The following is a 24,995-nucleotide window of genomic DNA, read 5'->3' on the forward strand; positions in this document are numbered from 1 at the left end:
CAAACTATTTAAAATATCACATTATCCTCTTATTTTTTCGCATGGATTCCGCTGACAACGAACCCCCCCCCCCCCCCTTACCCTGGATATGCTGACTTGCCCCTGGCACTGTTGATGACCTCTGGCAATCCACTTAAAGAAAATTTTGATGAGTTAGGAGCTAAAAAGGACTATTCTTTGAACATACGAAAAAAAGGTTATTTGGGCAACACTGGAAAATTGAAAATCCTTCGTGTTACCCAAATCCCATTTTAAGAATATTTGAATGCTATGGACTAATAAAAGAAATTAGAATGAAACTTCAAGATGATAAATGGGATTCTTGGTTATCATTTAATTGTCATGAGGAAGCATTTAATGCAAGCCGTAACATTATTGATTTTAAGATAGGTATTATGAGTATTAAGGGTGCTCTGTGTGATGGGGTATCTAAAGATCTGGATGTCTACAGACCAGCAGACTGGATTGATAAAGACATAGAAATAGTTATGCAATCCCAAAGAAAGCCAAAACCACCAACGTGGCTTCTTGCTCAATCTATAGGAGGTACAGAAAATTATTTTAAGATCTGCAACCCCCCAGATGCTGAAGCTTTGATGAGGATGGGGGCCTTAGGGATTAGCAGCTGGGGTCTAATGAACAGTGGGAACTATTTCTCACTGGACCCCGGTGCCCAGCTGTCAATTCAACTAAATCATTCAGCACTTTCTCTTTTACTTTTGGTTATTTCTTTTTTCTCCCATCTCTTCCTTTTGGGCTCAATATTCTTGACGACTTTGGTATGTTCGATTGTACTTTGGATGCTGCTTTGGATTTGGCACAGTGTGGGATGGACGGCATTCCATCTCAACCTGTGCCAATTTAGACGCCATCACCCTCTGGCAGACCCCATTGGGTGCAGGCCAAGTCTGTTAAGAGTCGGGCTGCAGTGATCCGGTTTTAAGTCGCCCATATTTGCGGGTAATGGGTGACGCTAGGCATTGGAGTCGACGGTGGGAGGGGCTAACTACCCCCACTGACCAGTGTACGCCCACCTAAAGAGAGGCAGCCCCTCTCTAATAGAGGACTGATCCCTGCTGAAGCCTCTTCTCGTGTTGGGCCACATGGGATAGGAGGACTGACATTCTCCGATAAGAGGTGGATAACCCGGCTTGCTCATAACAAAAAAACCCACCCCTCTGTTGACGACCTGGAAAATACAGACATGGACCTCGGTACAGACAGCTCCAACTCGGGTTCTAACATTGTAACGTTTGAACCTTATATGCGTTATAGAAAGAATTATAAGAAAACACTAGAGAAGAAGAGAAAGAGTGTGAGAAATGATGATAGTACACAAAGATATAGAAAAGTAGAAGTATTGCCTGGTCACTATGAGGTAGTGAATTATGAAAAATTTTCATCTTAGAATTTGAAAACGGAAGAAATGAGTGTTTAAATATTTTCAAAGCTAACAGGGAAATAGTCACTTTATGTGGAGGGCAGCCAAAAATTCTACCCCAAGGAAATGGAGTCTCTTGATAGAGACACTATCCCCATTACAAGGTGAAAGGCTAAAAACACTTACAACATTGGATGGTCATTGTGTAAAATGCGTTTCGCACCCTATTTTCAACCAGAGTAGAGGTGTGATATATGCTCCAGAATTGCTGGATATAGAGGAAAAAGAAATTGAGGATGAACTGAAAAGTCAAGGAGTAGTTAAAGTAGTCAGAATGAGAAAGAGAGTTGGAGAACAACATATTCCTCTTGCTACTTTGATTATAACATATGATCAATGTAGATTACCAAATGTTATTAAGGCTGGTTGGCTATCTTTGAAGGTGAAACCTTATATCCCTTCACCATTGCGATGTTATCATTGCCAAATGTATGGCCATTTAAGCCAGAAATGCAAGGAAAAAGTAAATGATAAGCCAACTGTCTGTGCCAACTGTGAAAATAGTCGTCATGGAGTATGCAGAGAAACCCCTAATTGCATACATTGTGGGGAAGCACACCCAGCTACATCTAGAAGCTGCATTAAGTTTATTTCTTGAAAAAGAAATTCAGGCCATTAGGACCATGGAAAGGGTTACTTTTAAAGAGGCTCGTAAAAGAGCTCTTGAAAAGTAGATAAGACCAGGGCAACCTTTTCAATGGTTCTGAAGAAAAACTCGCCAAACCACACAGACGAAAATTATACCTCTACTTTCAATATGAAGAAACAAATGAAAGTAGTTGAATAGGTTGAAAGTCCCATCGAAAATCTATGTCCAGAAATTGTAGATAAATCAAAACAGATACTTAAAGATTTGAAAGTTATTCAAAAGCCAACTACTCAGATTCTAAACAATAGTACAAACCTCTCTCAGGCCGTGTCCTTGCCCGATCTGATGGAGGTTCCACTTGAAACTAATTTACCTGGTGAACCTGTAGTGGGGAAGGTGCAAAAACCTGACAGATCACAACCTTTTAATCGAAAAAGAGAGACCTCCATCTCTCTCGCCTCCTACCATAAGAAACATTAAAGTCATGACTTCAAATAAATATGATATCTTCTCAGCTGATGTTTCTGATCAACTGGAAGGTAAATTGAACCAATCAGAAATTCAAGTTGAGGTCCACCATCCTCCTCAACAATTAGATCAAAAGGACACAAAGAAAAAGAGGAAAACAAACCCACTATGTCAACATCCTCTCTAGAGATACCACCGGGAAATATTGTGAGATTAAATATTGCCAATTGGAAGACTTCATCTAAGGTGTATTCCAAAAAATAAATCATAATTTTTTCCTCCATTCTACAATGAAATTTCCAGGGTTTAAGGGCGAAATATTAAGAACTCAACCTCCTCATACATGAGCACTCCCATATAACTGTATGTCTGCAAGAAAGCAAGCTTGATGCTAATACTCCTTCTCCTCGTGAGTATGTTAGCTATTGGACACCCTATGATCAACGAGCAGGGAGCCATGGGGGAAGTCTTATATACGTTCGTCGAGATGTTCCCCAAATATCTTTCTCTATCTGTACCCCTCTTCAGGCAGTGGTTGTACAGATTGATATAGGGAGAAAATACACAATCTGTTCTCTTTACTTGCTTCCAAATGATAATATCTCATATGATAATATAGTAGAGGTGATTAAACAACTCCCACAACCTTTTCTCTTACTAGGAGATCTTAATAGTAGACATCCTTTAGGGGTGATGTTTTGGCAAGCACAAGGGGTAATATTATATCATCAATTGTGGAGAATGAAGATGTCGGGCTCCTTAATACAGGAGAGCCAACACATTTTCATGTTCAGACAGATACCTTGTCCTGCATTGACCTATCAGTTGCAAGCTCTAACTGTCTTCTCGATTTTAATTGGAGAACATTAGATGATTGGCATACGAGTGATCATGCACCAGTCGTTATAAACACCAACAATGGTCCACCTTTACAGAGATCGCCTCGATGGAATCTTGAGAAGGCAGACTGGAATAGATTTAGAGAGTTGAGTGAAATTTAAGGAAATGCAGAACAGTTTGAAAGTGTTGATGATGCCATAGACTTACTTAATGGAACTTTTCACGCAGCAGGAGTCAATTCCATTCCCAGAACAACATGGATATTCAGACGACAACCAGTCCCCTGGTGGTCATCAGAACTAACTGCCCTGAACAGAGCCACAAGAAAGTGTTTCAACTAGATTGTGCATGCACTGTACTGAGGAGAATATAGTCATATACAAGAAATGTAGAGCACATTTCCGTCGTGCCATGAAAGAAGCTAGGCGCCAGTCTTGGATGTCATTTGTTTCCTCCATTAACAGTAGAATGGCCAGTATATGACTGGAGCAACCGAAGTTAGCAATGCCCTGGCTGACCATTTTTCAAATGTATCGTGCAAGTGTGAAGCAGCTCTTAGTCACCAGTTTAGGAGCATTGAAGAAAAGAAAGTGTTAAATTTTGCAACAAGAAAGCAAGTCATACAATTCTCCTTTTACTGAAAGAGAATTTGATTTTGCTCTTGCTACATGTAACTATACAGCCCCTGGACCCAATGGAATTCCATATGCAATGATTAAACAGATACCTTTTAATACAAAGTTATTTATTTTAAGCATTTTTAATAGAATATGGCACGATCATAGTTATCCAAGTGTTTGGGAACTAGCCATTATTTTAGCCTTTTTAAAACCTGGTAAGGACAAGTTTTTAGCAGCAAATTATAGGCCAATTGCATTAACATCTTGTTTGTGAAAAATCATGGAGAAGATGGTCAATGCCTGCTGATGTGGTACCTTGAAAAGAAGGGTATTTTATCACCCATTCTATGTGGATTCAGAAAAATGCACTTAACGTCTGATGTGCTGATACAACTTGAGTCCTCCATTTGTGAAGCGTTTGCTTCCAAACAACACCATGTGACAGTCTTTTTTTATCTTGAAAAGGCATATGATACCATATTGAGATACGGTGTACTGTAAAGAATCCATGAGTTTGGATTAAGAGGAGAGCTACCACTATTTATTCAGTCATTTCTCTCACATAGAGTTTTCCAAGTGAGAGTTGGGGAAGCTCTATCAGAGAGTAAATGCCAGAAAGAAGGAGTTCCTCAGGGGAGTGTGCTGAGTGTAACCCTTTTTGCACTAGCAATTAATGGGATATCCTCAGTCATTCCCCGGGATGTTCTCGCAACATTATTTGTGGATGATCTCTCCATATCATTTGCTGGAGCTAGAATGGCAATGGTTGAGAGAAAAATACAACTCTCTATCGATAAAATTAACCATTGGGCCGATATGAATGGATTTAAGTTCTCGACAAGTAAAACTACAATTGTCCATTTCTGTCGTATCCGGGGAGTACATCCAGACCCGGATATATACATCAAAGGTCAACGAATCCCATGTGCAAGTGAAGCTAAATTTTTAGGATTGATATTTGATTGTAGGCTTACATGGGTTTCTCACTTAAAAGCATTAAAAGCTAAATGTCTTGAAGCTATGAATCTTTTAAAAGTATTGTCCCATACATCATTGGGGGCAGACCGCAATACTATTTTAAAATTATAAAAGGCCTTGATTTTTTCCAAAATTAGTTATGGATGCGAAATATACTCCTCAGCCACCCCAAGACGGTTAAAAATATTAGATTCTATACATCATGGGAGTATTAGATTGTACACTGGAGCCTTTAGAACCTCGCCTATCACAAGTCTCCTTGTTGATGCTTGGGGAGTTGCCTCTAGACCTTTACCGAATGTCCTCTATTATTCGGTATTGGTTTAGATTGCAAAGACTCCCTAATTCTTCAGCCTTTTAGACTGAAAGCCTTGTAAGGCACCAAACATACTTTGAGTTGCACCCAAAATCTCCTCAACATTTTGGGTTTTGGGTGAAACAATTATTAAACAATCTGGATATAATTAGAATTAAGGTGCTTCCATTCAAGGTATCATCAATGCCTCCATGGAAATTACCTGAAGTATCTTTTTGTAATTACTTTATTGGAGTTAAGAAGAATATGACTGACTTAGAATCCAGGTCTCTTTTTATTAAAACATGTTGCAGAATCCAGGTGTCTTTTTATGGAACATGTTGCAGAACAGAGGGGATCAACTTTTATATATACTGATGGCTCCAAATCTGATGCTGGCGTTGGATTTGGATTACATGGTAATGATTTTAATTGTAGATGTGCACTTCCGGTAACAGCTTCCATATTTACTGCCGAACTGTATGGCATACTAACCGCTATTGAGAAAATAGCATTGGAAAAGTAGGGTAATTTTACAATTTTTAGTGATGCAAGGAGTGTTCTTCAAGCTTTAGAAGTTTTTAATTCTAGTAACCCCGTAGTTTTAAAGATTTTAGAATGGCTTTTTATTATTGGACAGAGAGGTATAACAGTTCGATTTTGTTGGATTCCAACACATGTAGGTGTGTCTGGGAATGATAAGGCAGATTTACTGGCGAGGTAATGATTTCCTACCTTACATATAAAAATTGGTTTTTAATAAATGGCAACAGCACTGGGATTGTCTAGATTCTTGTTTCTCAACCTGGGCCATATGGCCCCCTTGGGGGCCATGAGAATTTTTAAGGGGCCTCAAGACAAAATTGGAAAAATGGGGGGCCATGGGGGGGCCACAGAAAATTTAGGACCTACAAAATATATAAATGTGTAATATTTTGAAATAAATCATTATTATGCTTCGAATATTCTGTTTATCATGCTTGACTTTAGTTTAAACATCATTCAATTCAATATACAGTACCAGGTAATTTTTGCAGACAGTGAAATATGTGCCTGCTATGTATGACCTCACTCTCAAATGAAAGTATGCGTCCCAGCAAACTGAAAAAGCATCTGGAGACTGCACATAAAGACAAGAAAGACAAGCCGCTAGATTTCTTCAAAAAATTACTTGATGAGTTCCAAGGAAGGATGACAGTGAATCATATGTTTACCCAAAAAGTGGCAAAAGTAGATAGAGGGATGTTGGCTTCTTACAAGATAGCAAATTTGATTGCAAAAGCAGGTAAGCCTCATACTATCGATGAATCTCTGATCATGCCGTCTGTGGCTGTAGTGCTTTCAACAGTCATGAATCAGAGTCCACAAGAGGTAACTAGTGTTATTCCTCTGAGCAACTCCTCAGTATCACGCCGCATTGATGAGATGGCAGCTGATGTTGAAAGCCAATTAGTCTCAAAACTGCAGGTGAATGAATTCTCGCTTCATCTCGACGAATCAACTTTACCTGATAATTTTGCTCTTCTGGTGGTATTTGTCTGGTTTCTTGATGTTCATGAAATATGTCAAGAAATGCTTTTCACATTGAAATTAACGAATGACACTAAAGGTGAATCCATCTTCAAAAAACTTGAGGTCTATTTTGAGGGGAACAACATTACACTCAAGAACATTGTGGCTTGTGCAACAGATGGCGCTGCTGTTATGATTGGAAGGTATCAGGGATTCAGTGCTTACTTAAAAAAAGCTGTTTCTAATGTCGTTTGTGTGCACTGTGTTGTTCACTGGCAGCACCTGGTTGCCAAAAACCTAGCAGGACGTCTGCATGAAGCACTTGGGCATGTTATCAAGGCTATCAACTTGATAAAAAATAGTGCACAGAAAGATCGCCTCTTTCAGCAATTATGTGAAAAGAACAATGAAGAATTTGAAAATGCGTTGCACACTGAAGTCAGGTATTAGTTGCAAACACTTGAAATATTAAATAATTTCACATTTAAATAACCTTAACCTGAAATTACAAGGAAAAGGAAACTGCTTTACGCATTTTAAAAGAAGTGCGGTCATCTTTTCACATAATTGCTGAAAGAGGCGATCTTTCTGTGCACTATTTTTTATTGCACTTTGGGAGTGTTATCTCTTTCTTTAGTGGGACAACAGAACTTGGACAGAAACTTGTTGATGCAAAGAGTGACATCTTATACCTGTCAGACATATTTGAAAAGCTAAATGTTCTGAACAAAGAGCTTCAAGGAAATAACTCCACCCTGTTTTCCTGCTAGGAGGCAATTACTGCATTTAAAGGGAAACTCAAGCTGTTCTGATTGAACCTTGGAAGACGAGAGTTTGCACAGTTTCCTTCCTTAGCAGTTATATCCACCAAACTGCTTGATGATGACCTAGCAGTGAATGTTGACCATCTGAAGCAGTTGCATAATGATATGGAAACTCACTTCTCTGACCTACTGCAAATGACTGTGCCACACTGGTTTGTGGATCCCTTCATTGTTGATGTATCTGAAGTTGATGTCACCCTACAAGAATGTCTCATTGAACTTCAGAATAACACAACAGCTCAAGCAAGGTTCAAGCATGGAGGACACCAGAAGCTGTGGATGAATCAAGATATGTATAAGTAGTACCCAATACTCTGGAAAGATGTGAAGTTGCTCTTACTTGCCTTTCCCACATCTTACTTGGTTGAGACTGGTTTCAATCGGGTGATGTGCCTGCTGTCAAAGACACGAATTCGCCTTGACATAGAAAAAAAAAAGAGGCAATTTACGTCTCGCTCTAACAGCTTTCAAGCCAAACACTGACAAGTTGGCAGCCTTGCATCAGTCACAGGGATCCCACTGAAACCTTTCAAGATAAAGCCAATTGTACCTACATGTATTCCTTGTTTTGTATTCCTTTTGTAAATAAATAAGTATTCAAATAAAATATTTTTCTAATTAATATTGTTATTTGATTTATACCTGAAATTAGTGTTTTGAGTACATGGTACTATTCAAGCTAGAACCATTAATAGACCTACTTCCCTAGGCGTATTAAGGGGATGGACGGATGGCGGGTGCTGGGGGGGGGGGGTGCATTAGAACTCAAAGTTGGCATGGAGGGGCCACAAGAACTTGCACTGGATTGAAGGGGGCCACCACCAGAAAAAGGTTGAGAAACACTGGTCTAGATGGCAATAAAATGAGGGAAGTAACAAATATCATATCACCTTTGAGGTATAACATGATACCCCGAAAATGGGAGATGACTCTTTGTCGTCTCCGTATTGGTCACACACGGTTGACACACGAGTTTCTGCTTAAGGGCCAACACCAATCGTATTGCGAGGACTGTTTAGTACCTTTAACAGTGAGGCATTTGTTGACCGAATGCCCTAATTTTACTAATTTAAGAAATAGATATCTGTTTGAGGCTCGAGGTGAGGATGGCAGGTTCATGCTTGCCAAGATTCTTGGACATGATGTGTCCTACTATGCGAGCAGAATTTTTAGATTTATTTCAGAAGCAGGTCTTCTTAAAACTATTTAATTGTTATAATGACTTCTTAACTTTTATGATTTTAATTGAATTCTCTTTTATTTTTCATATATAATAAATGCTATCAGCGTCAATGACCTTAGATGTCAGGATGCCAGAAAACTTTTAATCAATCAATCAATTAAGATCTGCAAATTTCTTCAGAAGAAGGTAGGAACGATCGCACCTGGAGATTTATCTCGATTCGGCAAGAAAAGTTACTTGATAAAGACCAAGTCGTACACACAGTCTGTTATATTGTTAAATTTAAAAGACAGAAAATTATATCAAATTGGACATCAAACCACATCTAAACTTTAGCTATGGAATGGGAGTGGTTTTCAACAGGGATTTTTATGAATTTACAGAAGAGAAGATATTGGCTTTGTGTCCACTATCAGTTTGGAAAGTACATAAAGTACCTGGAACATCAATGATTAACCTTACTCTCCAGGATGCTGATGTACCTTTCCACATAAACATAGAAAATGAAAGAATTAGAGTTCGACCTTTTAAGCAGAAGCCACTGCAATGTTTTAATTGCTTTAAATTTGGGCATCCTTCCTCTCTCTCTCTCTCTCTCTCTCTCTCTCTCTCTCTCTCTCTCTCTCTCTCTCTCTCTCTCTCTCTCTCTAGATTTGGCAAGCAACAACAACAACAAAAAATTAATCCTGCACAGTGTGAGCAGGTCACACCTCACAAAAAGTCTTATGGCTAGTTTCAGCTTCACCGAAAGTATATTCCCTAATAAAGAGCCTCAGGTTTGTATGGTTAAGAAAAATACAAATTAATTTCAATTTCGTCATTTTTATCACGGACATTTACTTCTTCAAATTACATATCCATCACACATGAATGTTTAAGCTTTCTTCTTTGTAAATTGAATGCATTTTTTTATTTTGTGTGAAGGGGTTCTTCATCTGGGTTTGTTAAAAAAATTTCTAATTACTAATAAGTGGCGTCTTAGCAATTGTTGCACTCTCTTTGCTCTTGAATACCATGGTATTCATAAATGTAAAGATCAGTGTTATACAGTACTTTATTTCACCAAAATTTTCCAACAAATTTGAGTGAAAGACTGTATTCTTTCCAGTATGACAATTAAAGCGAAGTCCTAGTTATTGATTATTGTAGATGTACTTATTTGGACAAGGAGGAGGCATTCCATATTTGGAGAAGAAATATATCAGATTTTACTAGGAATAATTATACTCGTTTAAGAGCTATTATTCAGAGCTTAGGCTTCAACTGAAAAAGATTAAAAGTTAACAATATATTTATTTATTTATTTATCAATATATACAGTATATATATATATATATATATATATATATATATATATATATATATATATATATATATATATATAAACTATTTTACCTAAAAGGTGTCTTTTTATTTAGGTAATGGATATGGCACCAGATCATAGGCTATGGACCAGAGTAAGACCAGACTATCATGGCGGAGCCAAACGAGAATACCTCAGACATCCCGACGATAATGGTAAATTCTTCAATAGTTTAGATTTTTTATTGTGAAATGAAAAGAGCCAGCTTGTTTGGATCCCCTACCAAATTAGCAATTATATTGAATATTTTTCATTTTTTACTACTTGCGTGTGTGATGTTTTGTGGCCTTTCTTAAGGTAGGTTTAGGTAGATTTACCTTACATAGGGTTAGAATGTCAGTTAAAGAAAGCAACCAAGTACAGAAATATAGAGGTAATGAATTAAATACTTAAAGGTAGATGTTATATAAAGCATTTCCACCAGATTGAACTTGCAAAGTAACAAAATTTATACTATATGATGATGAATGTAATTCAATAATTTGGTTACAGTTGGAGTAAAATTTCAAGGAAGTTGTACTATTTAATATCATTATCTTTAGTACATAAATATAATTTTATATGTTTATAAACCAACATATACCCCTTGATAGTTAACAATGATAACTTATTCTCATAGAAACTAAAAAGTAAGAACTTCAAGTTATCCGTATGAATCCTGATAAGAGAAAATCCAGTGTATCACTGGTGCTAAAATGTTTTGCCATATTGTTATTCTTTTTGTCATCCATCTGGACATCGATAACAATGTAGAGGAAGCTGAAAAACTTTAGCTTGCTAAATAATGGAAAAGTGCATTGGGCTAGCTGAAGTATGTTAGATGATGGTGTCTGAGTAGACCTTGTTTTAATACTGTCACTTTTGGAATTGCCGTTAGTTGTATTATTATTACTAGCTAAGCTACAACCCTAGTTGGAAAAGCAAGATACTATAAGCTCAAGGGCTCCAACAAGGAAAAGAAATAAGGAAACAAATAGAATAATGTGACTGAGTGTACCCTCTTGCAAGAGAACTCTAACCCAAGACACTGGAAGACCATGGTACAGGGGCTGTGGCACTACTCAGACTATAGAACAATGGTTTGATTTAAGAGTGTCGTCCTAGAAGAGCTGCTTACCATAGCGAAACACTCTCTTCAACCCTTACTATTTGGAAAGTACCTACTGAACAAATACAGTGCAGTAATAAATCCCCTTGAATTAAGAATTATTTGGTTTGTTTAGTGCTATCAGGTGTTTGAGTAAAAGGAAGAATGTGTTAAGAATAGGTCAGACTATTCAATGTGCGTGTAGGCATAGGAAAAATGAGCTGTAACTAGAGAGAGATCTAATGTATTGGTAAAGCAAGGTCGTTGCGACTTGGAGGGACCTATGAGTGTCACCCTTGCAGTTGAAGATTTCCTGAACTTCTTGATAACTAACAAAGGACCATATTTTGCTGCACTGCCTCATATATTAATTGATACCTGAGATGAAACCATAGTAAGTCCATTGCAGATATTTGAAAGTGGGGATGCTATTTATATTCTTAAAAGGAGGATGTGTACTGATAATGTGGATAGATATTGATGCTCATCTTATATCAACAGATAATTTTATTATTATTATTATTATTATTATTATTATTACTAGCTAAGCTACAACCCTAGTTAAATAACCAGGATGCTATAAGCCCAAGGGCTCCAACAGAGAAAAGTAATCCAGTGATAAAAGGAAATATATTTACTACAAGAGAAGTAATGAACTTAATATTAAAATAGCATATTTTATGTACAGATTTTTTCATTAAATTTCATTCCAATTTTATAAAATCTGTTTTCTAACAAGCTCATTGTAATTTTCAATTTTGAATCATTACATTATAATCTCATAGCATTTGGTATAATGAAATGAATATGTAACTTCTCTGAATAATCCTGTTTCTATTCCTTAACTTTGTTCTGCATTAATTTATCAATCTGTGTATGGATGAATGATCTTGGGTATGACATTTCAGTTATATTTTACACACTGATATGCTGTAACTATATATTTCTATCCACCAAGTACCCTGTTCTATGGAATTCCTATAAATATGAAGTGTTGCCCTGACTGTTAAATCATTTTTATTTCAGGATATCCAAGAGGTCCATTCAAATCTCCTTTACAATGTCAGCAGTGCCTTGAACGAACATGTTTGGAATCTAGCAATTCCTATATTCTCTATGTATCAGAATCTGAAAGCAGTTTTGAGGAGGGATTACATAGTAAGTTTTTTTTTTACATAAATTGTAATATTTTTTGTTGCTATGTTGGTTTCCTTTTAAATATTAATGTTCTTTGTATTTGGGAATTATTCTTTATGGTGTATGGTAAGGTAAGGTTTGAGCATTTCTTTAAATCTCTTGCTGAGGTCTTTGGTGAAGAAATGCATTTCAGAATAGATTAGTGGTGTTCTTTTTAGATTTTCAGACTTAATCCACAAGAAATAAGGATTTGAGATACTGTATGATAATTTCAGTGCCCCTATATGAGAGTGGCAGAGAGGTTCACTTCTATTCAGGAAGTGTATGGGAGGCTTTATAATAGAGATGAAAATAAATATAACATGTATATGTAACATCTATTAAACCAAAATATCACTACAATATATATATATATATATATATATATATATATATATATATATATATATGTGTGTGTGTGTGTGTCCCACTTTCTGGTTTCCGGTACAGTGTTTTTATGTTTTTTGTAACAGTTACAAGCAGACAACATTTTATATAATTTTCTATAGATATTTTCATTCATAACCAAAAGAAGGATTCTCGTGCTCTCTTTAATGTTCTATCAATCCCTGAATGCCCTGCTTACGGACTTGCATGTACAATGTGGATGGCCCGATCAATTAAAGAGGGAGGAAGAACTATCCGTGCACAAAATTCCCCTCCCCTCTTCTCGTAAGCACAATATAAGATATCATTCTCTATAAAAATATTATCACGAGGCACATTTAGAAATGATGGATAATTCTCTGATTCCCCTTTAATCACTGCTTGCACTCTTTTCATCCATTCCCCTGTTCTCTGTCCCTCTCGGACTTACTTTATGTCCCAGCCTTCCAAGTCAATCACACCAGCATCATCAGGGCACTCCTTCTGGACACCCCTGGTCATGTTCTCGGCCACCCACATACATTCAAGTTTACTATTTCCATCTCTCTAACTCTCTCCCTCTCTCGCTCTCGGATCTCATTTTCTGATTGCTCCTCGCGTGAATTTACATCACGTTTTCTATTTTGATGGAGCTCTTCAATATTTTGGTTTCGTTCTTCGTTCCTCTTTTGTGCCCTTGTTGTTACTGCTATTACTGCACCTGTAGAGAGAGTATCAGCTACCTTGTTAGCTTTACCTTCTATGTAATTAAACCCCTTTATGTTGAACTCTAACAATCTTTCAATCCATCTTGCTTGTCTAGACGTCAAGTCACCTTTGTAAAATAAATCACGTACGGGGGCGATGATCAATTTGCAACTCAATCGGCTGACCTAATAAAAAGAACCGATGCCTCTCTAGAACCCAAAGAATAGCCAGTGCCTCTCAATCGAATATACTATAATTCTTTTCTGCCCCTTTTAATACCCTGGAAGCAAAACAAATGGGTCGCTCTCTACCTTTATCATCTCGTTGAGAAATTATGCCACTAATAGCTACGCTACTCGGGCGATTAAATCTAGGATTTGCAAGTACGTCATTGCTAGTTAAGGCAGCTTTCAAATGGTTAAAGGCCCTTTCTTCTTCCACTCCCCAATTTATTACTTTTTGTTCCTTTAAAGCATCTAAGGGTCTCGCTATCTCTCCAAAGCCTCTTATGAATTTACGGTAATACCCAGCGAGCCCAAGGAACCCAGCTACTTCCTTAGGGATATGTGGCCTGGGAAAATCTCTAATAGCTTCTACTTTACTGGGGCAGGGTTGGATACCTTCTGGGGTTGTTATGTGACCTAAAAATTCGACCTGTTTACTGAAAAATTTGCTCTTTGACAAATTTATTTTCATACCATTACGTCGTAATGCTTCTAAAACTACGAATATTATTATTATGCTCTTCGGCCGTTTTCCCTGTAATTATGTTATCGTTTAAATAAACAAGAACATTATGGCTAATTAAGGGAGACAAAAAACTGCCATCATTACTCTAGAAAATTGACTTGGAGCATTATTAACACCGAAATGAAGAAAATTAAACTGAAATAGTTGATCATTAGCTATGAATGCCATTTTACATATACTGTCTTCCTTAATAGGTATTTGATAGTATCCAGATTTTAGATCAATAGTTGTAAAATATTTACTATCCCGTACCTTCACAAGTAATTCTTCAATCGAGGGCAATGGAAATGCATTATCCTTAGTGACTGCATTCATCTTCCTATAATCAACACACAATCTTACCGAGCCATCCTTTTCCTAACAGCTACAACTGGAGAAGCCCAGGGAGATTAGCTCTCCTCGATTATCCCTAGTTCCCTTAATTTACTGATTTCCCTTTCTATCTCTCCCTGGAAATGAATGGGTACCTTATAAGGCCTTGACCTGATCGGCTCCGCTTGCCCAGTTTCAGTGCTAAAGGGAAAACGATCAATCCTCCTGGGTGGGTTGTCTCCAATTGCAGTTACATCGGAATAATTATTAACAATGTTACTCACTACAAGTTGATATTATGGCGGACATAGTTTTCGCTCTTGCATAATCAAGTTCCGAGTGTGTTCATCTGTGTGGGCTGGAGTTGTGACTCCCAAGATCCCATTATTAGCAATTTCACATAACTAATTCACACATAGAATCACTTCCTAACACAAGTTTTTATTCGACAAATTAACTGTTGTTATATCAGCTCTGCTCTCTTTTATTTCTGTCAAGCCCTCTAAGACTACGTGTGTCCATTTGTCATGGGGTTTAACTACGACCTTGGTTCCTTCAGGGAGAGGCTGACACAGGGTCACTGATATGATTGTAAGTGTCTGGGGAGGCAATACTTCTCCTCTTTCAGGTACAGCTATTACCTTACTTAATTGTCTCTCCTTTCCCGCACAAGCATTTACTGTCTCATGACTTTCTATCAGCAAAATGCACCCTCCTGATTGTTCTATCTTTTTCCCTGCAAATGTGTATATGATTACTAATAATAAAATCCAAACCAAGTATAGCCTCAATTCCTGGAATTCCCAAGGTGGGCAAGACAAAAAAATCATGTGTAAATTTCACAAATCCCAACTTAAAGTAGACGATCGTTGTATGCCTTGCGTGTAGTTTATTTCCTCCTGGTATGTGAGGATGATGGATGCCGCTGACTGCAGTAGGTTCAACGATAATCCTTTTTCTATAAGCAAAACGCTGGCTCCTGTGTCGATCATCGCTTGAATGGACTTATCTGGTAGGTCAATCCTGGCTGCTAACATTCTTAGCCGCCCATTAGGATATGTGGGGCACGGCCAATGACCCCGCTTGCAATACCTCTGCCCCCTGCTCCTGTCCCTAGTGCTGCGGAGGTGAGGTCGGGGGTACTGAATGGGGGCACCACTGCTAGCTCGACTGCTTCTGTTGTCATGCAGGGGGCCATCGATCTCCCTCGTCTCCCTCTTCCTCCATTTCCTTTTCCTCGGATGTTAGGCGGGGCGGTGGTGGCGTGTACCACAGCCCGCCCGTCCTCAGCATATTTTGTTGGGCACTCGAGATAGATGACCGTAGGCCTGACAAGTGTAACAGCGTGCAGATCCTCGGGTTGGGCACTCCACTCGTTGGTGCCTGTCTCCCCCACACTGCCAACATCTGAAGACTCCTCTCACCTGCTGTCTAAGTTCTCCCCTCTGCCGCTTTGTGGGTTGGTGAGTGCCTCTCATGGCTCCAACTTCTCGGAATCAGGGCAGTTATTCTCAGTCATTTTTTCTTCTGGCAAACTGTCTAGAATGTTTTATATCACCACCACTATGTCTGCTAAGGAGCGATTGTCATCGAACAAATAACCACACAAATACTGTACAGGTTTACTAATCTGCAAATATGTTTACGGGCAATTGCATTTTTATCACCTGAGAGATTGGCACTCTGTGTAGCAAATGAATCACAATCTTGAAAAATGCTAGTTGCAAAACTAAGAACGGATTCATTATTCTGAATTTTGAGTTTGTGAATTTTCTTTCATGTCCCCTTTGCTCGTATCTGGTAAGGCGTATTTCTCAAACGTTTTATTTCAGTATAACTTCTTAAATTGTCTTGTGGGCAACACATTACCTCCATTGCTGGAGCATCTTTCAGCAACTTTAGTATTTGAATAGCTTTTTCTCTTTCTAACCATCCATATGTGGCTACTTCAAAGTCTCGCAAAAACACTTTGATCAATTGAAACCCTTCGTTAGGCCGCTGATCATCAAAAGGCCTAACACTTGCCTGGAGTTCTGGCAATTTTAAAACTACAATGTTTTGCGTATCTTCACTCGGCTGTGCATGTGTGCTTCCACTTGTGTGCGTTTGAACTTCGTTTATGTACGTCGGATACGCTGTGGTTGCACGCCGCTCCTCTTCCCGTTCAATTAAGAATCTGTTCATTAACTCAGCTAGGTTATCTAACTTATTTTCTAAGTCCTGCATTCTTTGTTCTCGTCTATATTCTTCATTGACATCACTATAACCAACTTCTCCTTCTTTTTCATCTCCCGTAGCATCAGCGTCTGCCATGTTAGTCCTTGCGTATCTAGGCATCTTGAACTTTCATTTTACCGACTTAAAGAACAACTTTGCTCACAGCATACACAAACAGATGTATTTTTACCCCTGGCACCAATTATGTTCCATGTCAACGGATAATGAGACATCGGAACATGGGTTTTTACACGTTATTACAAAAAGGCATGTGAATACACTGTACACAGCGATACTCTCAGGTGAGTACCTTGTCTAATGATTGCTCGAATGGTACTACCTACCCCTTGGCAAGTAAGATGCAATGTTGCTCTATCAATTTGCTGAATTGTTAGGTTTTGTGGAATTCTCCACTGTGATGGAAATATACTGTCACCAATAAGGTCTCACACATACCTTATGAGACTAGGTACATGTCACGTATAACAGAGTTCAGTGATCGCGCACCACTATTTGTGCCAGTCATGATACTTTTAAAAAGGTAATTAATCTCACTGTATAAAACACATATTTTGCATACAAGTATTAGGACATTTGTTATATATATATATATATATATATATATATATATATATATATATATATATATATATATATATATGTATATATATATATATATATATATATATATATATATATATATATATAGTATGCGGGAATGAATTGACGCTTTAACCCAAGGGTCACACCTTTTTTCAAAAAGTCTTGGATCCTCACAAGTCCCCCCTAAAAAGCACGTAACGAGCCAATGTTTTCTCTGGTCGTAGTGTAAACAATTGGGGAGACTTTAGCATACGCTTTGTTTACCTCAGTTGCCCTTGGTTCTTTGTGGCGATCGGAATTGTTTTTTGTGTACGGCTTTTTGTCCCCTTTTGAGTTTGTGTTACCCTCCAATTGTGCCTTACATATACCCCTTACCATGCCCAAACAGACCATGGATGAGAACAAACGCATTGAAATAGTCACAGTGTTCAAAATAAACCATAAATTACCGGAAATATCTAGTCTCACAGGTGTGAAGCCACGAACAGTGCAGCGCTTGATCAAGCGCTATCATGAATCTGGGGAGGCTTGCGTTCCTGCCCCTTTGCCAAAGCCTGGTAGACCCCGTAAGACGATTTTAAGGACCAGAAAAATTATTAATAGACAAGTAAGGTAAGTCCTTAAAGTCTTCTTACGGGGCCTACCAGGATTTGGCAAAGAGGCAGGAACGAAAGCCTCCCCAGATTCACGATAGCACTTGATCAAGCACTGCATTGTTCGTGGCTTCACACCAGTGAGACTAGATATTTCTGGTAATTTATGGTTTGTTTCGAACAATGTGACTATTTAAATGCGTTTGTTCTTATCCATATTCTTTTTGGGCATAGTAAGGGGTATATGTAAGGCACAATTGGAGGGTAACACAAACCCAAAAGGGGACAAAAAGTGGGACACAAAGAAAACAATTTTGATTGTCACAAAGAACCAAGTGCTACTGAGGTAAAAAAAAGCACTTGCTAAAGTCTCCCCAATGGTTGACACTATGTCCAGAGAAGACGTTGGATTGTTACGAGCTTTTTAGGGGTGACTTGTGGTGATCAAGACTTTTTGAAAAAAGGTGTGACCCTTGGGTTAAGGCGTCAATTCATTCCACGCATACTATATATATATATATATATATATATATATATATATATATATATATATATATATATATATATATATATATATATATATATACAGTATATATATATATATATATATATATATATATATATATATATATATATATATATATATATATATATCTCTCTCTCTCTCTCTCTCTCTCTCTCTCTCTCTCTCTCTCTCTCTCTCTCTCTCTCTCTCTCTCTCTCTCTCTCTCTCTCTCTCTCTTTGTTATTTCTTTTATTCTTCCAAATCTTCCTCTTGGGCATGAACTTGTTCACGACTTTGGCTTGTTTGATTGTAGTTTGACTGCTTCTTTAGATTTGGCACAGTGCTGGATGGGTGTCATGCCATCTCAACCTATACAAATTTTGAAACCATCGCCCGCTGCTAGACCCCATTAGGTGCAGTCCATGTCTGTTAAGAGTCGGGCTCCAGTGATTCGGTTTTAAGTCGCACATATTTGCTGGTAATGGGTGACGCCAGGCATTTGAGTCGTCAGTGGGAGGGCAACTACCCCCACTGACCAGTGTACACCCACCTAAAGAGAGGCAACCCCTCTATAATAGAGGACTGGTCACTACTGAAGCCTCTTCTTGTGTTGGACCACACGCGATAGTAGGACTGATATCCTCCAATAAGAGGTAGATAACCCTGCTTGATTCTTCTATACGAACCAGACCCTCGTTAACGACCTGGAAACTAAAAAGGACTATTCTATGGATACGCAAAAACCAGGTCATTCGGGTAACATAAGGAAATTGCGAATCCTCCATGTTGCCCAAATCTCAATAGATATTAATTATGATGATTTATATAGAGCATTTAATAGTTATAGAATAATAAATGGGATTCATGGGTATCTTATAATAGTCATGATGAAGCATTTAATGTCATAAGTAACATTATGCATTTTAAAATTAATAACTTAAATATCAACGGTGCTTTGTGTAAAAAGGTACCAACAGACTTGGACATGTACAGACCTGCCGACTGGTGTGAAAAAGATGGATGTAGATGTGTAATAAGTGAAATAGTTGTTATTACATGTTTAAAACACATGACGTAATATGTCATCCGACCAAACCAGCTCCACTCCTATGATGGAGATGTTTAGCTCTGTTGTTTTTAGAGAATAAATACTTTTTAAAGCTAATAAGATGAACTTCGTTATCCAAACTTAACATCTTAAACAACACATACTCAATGTGTGCTTATAAAAGTAGCACACTAATAAATGGTGGCAGCGGTATCACACCAATAAATGGTGGCAGCGGTAACACACCAATAAATGGTGGCAGCGGTAACATACCAATAAATGGTGGCAGCGGTAACACACCAATAAATGGTGGCAGTGGTTAAACTCTACGAATCAGAGAAAGATCTTCAAGTAATTATAATAATAAACTCTAAGAATTAGAGGAAGATCTTCAAGACATCAAAATAAAGCTGTAAAAACCAGAGAAAGATCTTCAAGAACTCAACGTTATCTACATGTATCTACAATTTTGACTAAGTAACATAGTCCATCGAAATATATAACATTTAATGAATGTTATACATACAAACTGATGAACTGGATCTTCAATCAACATCCTACGAAACCCAAGGACTGACGTTCAACGTTTACAAAACATATCCAGGAAGCACTACATTCAACGGAAACTCGAACGATACATCGCTAACAAAACATCAAGAGAGAGAGAGAGAGGATGTGTCGACATCACACAGAACCATATATAAGCTAAGTACAAATTTTTAAATTCATTCCAGTTTGGGCAGTGAAGTGTAGTTATCACGAGTCGTTAGTCGATTATTACTGGGGTGAGTGGTTTGCTAATCTTTTATTTCCTTTCATTAAAGGAAACTGTGTTCAACTCCGAATTCTCATCTAGAATTTTTCTCTCTTTGTGCTAATTCCTTTTTCTTTCAGAAATTTACAGGAAATATCTTTGTGTTCGGTTTTCTTTCAGAAATTCTCGGGAAATGTCTTGGGATTAGTAACATTGTTTGGGGAATTTTATTATACATATGCGTTTACGCAGTGGACGTCTGTATTCATATAGATATTTTGATAGAATTGCAAGGGGTCGAAGAGATAGGAAAAGAAATACAGCAGTCATGACTCCCCCTGTGAGCCCTACCCCTGGACCTAGTGGCGTAGGCCAGACTAATCCTCCTCCAATTGTGACGCTTGTAAATGCCAGGTCAGCAATCCTTCCTTTTCAGGGTCGAGTCAATGGGTTCTTGCCACAAAATGTGGAGTCATGGATTGCATCCGTCGATGCCCATATAAATGCCAAACAAATCGTAGACCCTTTTGTACAATTACAAGAAGCTAAAAGTTTTATAGATTTTTCTAAGGGGGATGCGAGTGCGTATTTAAGAGGTGTTTCATTTCAAGAAGCAGTTACCTGGGATGATTTCAAAGTTAGGTTACGCGCGGTCTATGGGGGTGAAGAAGCCTTGGATGTAGTATTAACGTTAAGAAATACACTTAATCAAGCCACTATGAATCGGCTTAATGTTATTGAGAGAGCAGCTCTCATAGCTGATAGGCTTAATGAATATCAGGACATTTTAGGTAATTCCACTTGGGTTACTAGGGATAACATCTCCATGAAAGATTTTTTACGATTAATGTATTTAACTTGCATGACACTTATGTTGCCTGAAGCTTTAGTGCGGTGTTTTGATAAAAAGTTAACGCCTGCAAGTACGGAATTGGATGTATATAAACAGATAAAAAAACACATGTCCAAGTGTCCAGATCTTGATCCCGTGTTAACTCAAGTTTTTGCAAAGAATGAAACAAAGCCACAAACAGTGAACGTAGTTAATAGTCAAGTAGCGGGAATGACGTGTTATAATTGCAAACGTCAAGATCACTTAAGCGCGGACTGCAGAACGAAATTCTGCTCGATTCATAATAGTTCAACTCATTCATACAATCAATGTTACTCGCGTAAGACACAACAGAATCCCAGAAATACACAGTCAATTCCACAGTCAATTCCACAGTCAGTTCCATATGGAAATAAAAAGAAAAATCCTCATTTTAACAATAAGAAGAAACAACCAAATGTCAATGCAGTTCAGAGTCCAAAGCAAACAAACACTTCTTCGAATATCGCTGAGCCTGGGTCGTTAAACCAGACCTCGCAAGGTCAGACTAATTTTCAGAATGTGCAGAGCAAAGCAAATACCACATAGTTAACTCCAGAGGGGAAGAGAGTGATGTTGGGTCAAGGTCAATCATGTCAACATAAATAGTATGGAATAATCAATTTAATGTTTTATCAGATAATTGTGAGACAATAGATTTTCCTATGAAACACACGGCCGAATTAAATAAATCAGTGCATGCTCCCGTAGATTTGCAACGAATTCATACAATAATAAGCCAGAATGAGTTACGACCAACCTTATATGCTGTAAATTTAGAACACAAATCCTTTACGTTATATTTTGACTCTGGTAGTCCACGTAATATCATGGATTTGAAGACACATCATTTGTTGTTTTCGAACTTTCCGATTGAAAAATCCGGAGTTAGACTCTCGGGTATAGGAAATAATGAATTAAATGTCATAGGCATAACTCATGTTCAATTCAAAGTCGGTAAACGCACGTTTGCCGATACATTTGTTGTTGTACAAAACATTGATATGTATCCAGCTGTAATTATAGGATACCCATCTATGGAAAATCAAAACAGCGTGTATATCAAAGGGAAATTCTATAAGTCTTCTAATACCTTAAAATCAGTTTTGGATAAAAAGGAGACGACAAATGTAACCGTAACATACGTTGAAGAACCAATAACTTGTCTCACTAATAAAGAAATAATATACGCGACCCAGCAGAATTCTCGTTCACCCGTAATATCATCTTGCACGCAATCTATCGAGCCAAATGTACCTTCGAATTTAATAGTGCAAATAAAGAAAACATTACCGGGATCTGAAATATTAATCCTTTCCGACACTTTGAAAACTAACGGATTGTCTGTCACACAAGCTATTTATACAGTAGGCTCACATCAACAATGTAATATTGAAGTCTGTAATCATTTAAATAACACTAGTAATTCACAAAAATCAACATATCTTGGATGTAGAAGTTTATAAACATCGTATTCTTACCGTTGCTGAGATCAATCACTCTCAATTAGTTGCGGATGAATCCCTTTTGTGATCTATTAAAAATAAAATCAATTAAGACATTCAAGACGAAGAAATTCAGCAGGAAATTTTTGGACTTTTAACTAAATATCATGATGTTTTTTCCACTACGGATGGATCCTTAGGAAAAACAGATGTGATCGAGCATCAAATAAGGTTAAAGGACTCCCTATGAAATTCCTGAATGAAATAAATGATGAAGTAGGTAAAATGCTAGAAGGAGGAGTCATTAGGAAATCAAACAGCCCTTATAATTTTCCTTTAATAGTTGTACCGAAAAAAGAGCGAACATGGCGTATCTGCGTCGACTTCCGTCGTCTAAACGAGGAGACGATCCCTGATCGATTCCCAGTGCCATGTACTGACGATATTTTGTCTTTGTTAGGTCAGAATAAATATTTTACCAGTTTGGACTTACTTAAAGGCTTTCACCAGATATCATTAGAAGAAGATAGTATCCCATACACAGCCTTCAGCACAGCCAGGGGACATTATGAATTTTTACGGATGCCTTTTGGTTTACGTTGTGCTCCTATAACATTTACAAGAATGATTAACATAGTGTTTGGAGACTTGTTAGGGGATATATTGCATGCCTATATGGATGATCTTGTAATCTTTTCCAACACCTTAGAAGAACATCTACGTAAGTTAGAACTAGTACTACAGAGATTAAGACAACATAACTTAAGGGTAAAGATTAGTAAGTGTGAATTTTTCAAAACAGAATTAGTATATTTGGGTTTCATGGTGTCAAGCCAAGGTCTTAAAGTAGTCCATGATAAGGTGTCGGCTATACGTAATTTTCCCATACCTACTAATGTCAAGGGAATACAGCAATTTCTGGGTTGTAGTGGATATTACAGGCGTTTTATACGCAACTATTCAATAATAGCCGCTCCTTTAACTGATCTTACGAAGAAGGGCGTAGATTTCATATGGTCTGAGCAACATCAACAGGCGTTTAATACCTTGAAAGATGAACTGTGTAGTTCTCCTATCTTGAAATTTCCTGACTTCGGTAAGGAATTCTTCATTGCAACAGACGCCTCAGACTTAGGAGTAGGAGGGGTATTGCTTCAGCAATATGATAAACAATTTTTCCCGATAGCTTTCTATTCTCGGAAATTGAGACCTTCCGAAAGTAAGTATGCAGTAATAGACAAGGAAGGGCTAGCTATTGTTAATTCACTAGTGCATTTTAAGTTCATAATTTACGGTTATCCCGTTAAGGTTCTTACTGAACATAAACCACTAACAGAGTTCTTTAAAGGCTTCAACCACAGCCCTAAACGAACTCGGTGGCATTTGATCATTCAAGATTTTGGAGCAAGAATCGGGTATTTACCTGGGAAAGCAAATATCATTGCGGATGCATTATCACGCAACCCCGTGTCATCTTGTACGGAGCCTTTAGCTGAATTAATAGATATATCAACATCCATGCCTATTGTTAAAACGATATCTGAACAAGAAGATTTAGGCTGGAGCGCTGAATTATTACAGACTGAGCAAAGAAAAGATCAGAAAATAGAAACAATTATAAATGCTTTGAAAGGCAATCATAAGGAAAAGGGATATATAAAGTATAAGCAGCAGAATTATATAATCAAAGATAATATTCTGTTTAGGACTGTGACAAGGAAAACCCGCAATACACCACATGTAACTAACGACCAGGTAGTAGTACCAATCTCACTTATTTCCACTGTCCTGAATTGGTTGCATTCAAATCCATTACATGGACACCCGGGGTTCTCATTAATGTCACAGAAAGCCAAATCATTGTTTTATTGGCATACGATGCTTACAGATATAAAAAGACACATAGCTAATTGTCGCACATGTCAGGAAAACAAAGGGCATACGAAAACACCTGTCAGCCTAGGGGTTTATCCTGTGCCCAATCAACCCTTTGAAAGAATACATTTAGATTTGTTAACAGGTTTTTACGAGTCAGACAGAGGAAATAAGCACCTCTTAGTAATTATAGATGCTTTAACTCGATATACAGAACTAATAGCGCTTAAAACTAAAACTGCGATTGAATGCGCTAGGAAGTTTTACGAGTGTTACATTTGTAAATATGGAATTCCACACATGATAATCTCAGACTCGGGTGGTGAATTTGATAATCACTTTCTTACCTCATTGTGTGAATTCCTCAGCATAAAGAAAATAAATACCATGATATATCACCCAGAGTCAAATGGGCTAGTGGAAAGAGCAAATAGGAAGGTTTTAAATATATTAAGAGTAACACTAGGGGGATCAGACCCCAACTGGGATATTGCAATACCGGCGGCACTGAGTACTCTGAATCATTCATATCATATATCAATTAAAATGTCACCGCATGAAGCATTGTATGG

General features: G+C 37.7%; 1 protein-coding gene across 9 annotated transcripts in view; it reads left to right on the forward strand.

Moving 5' to 3' along the window:
- The window catches only part of LOC137646998 (speedy protein 1-B-like), a 920,935-nt gene that overhangs the window by 526,367 nt on the left and 369,573 nt on the right, over positions 1 to 24,995 (forward strand). For all 9 annotated transcript variants that reach the window (XM_068380096.1, XM_068380092.1, XM_068380093.1 and 6 more), the window contains 2 exons: positions 10,169 to 10,268; positions 12,227 to 12,358. In XM_068380096.1, coding sequence (XP_068236197.1) covers positions 10,169 to 10,268; positions 12,227 to 12,358 — 232 coding nt within the window. The remainder of the gene's footprint in view (positions 1 to 10,168; positions 10,269 to 12,226; positions 12,359 to 24,995) is intronic.

This window comes from Palaemon carinicauda, chromosome 9 (assembly GCF_036898095.1).
Source record: "Palaemon carinicauda isolate YSFRI2023 chromosome 9, ASM3689809v2, whole genome shotgun sequence".
Classification (NCBI taxonomy): Eukaryota; Metazoa; Arthropoda; class Malacostraca; order Decapoda; family Palaemonidae; genus Palaemon; species Palaemon carinicauda.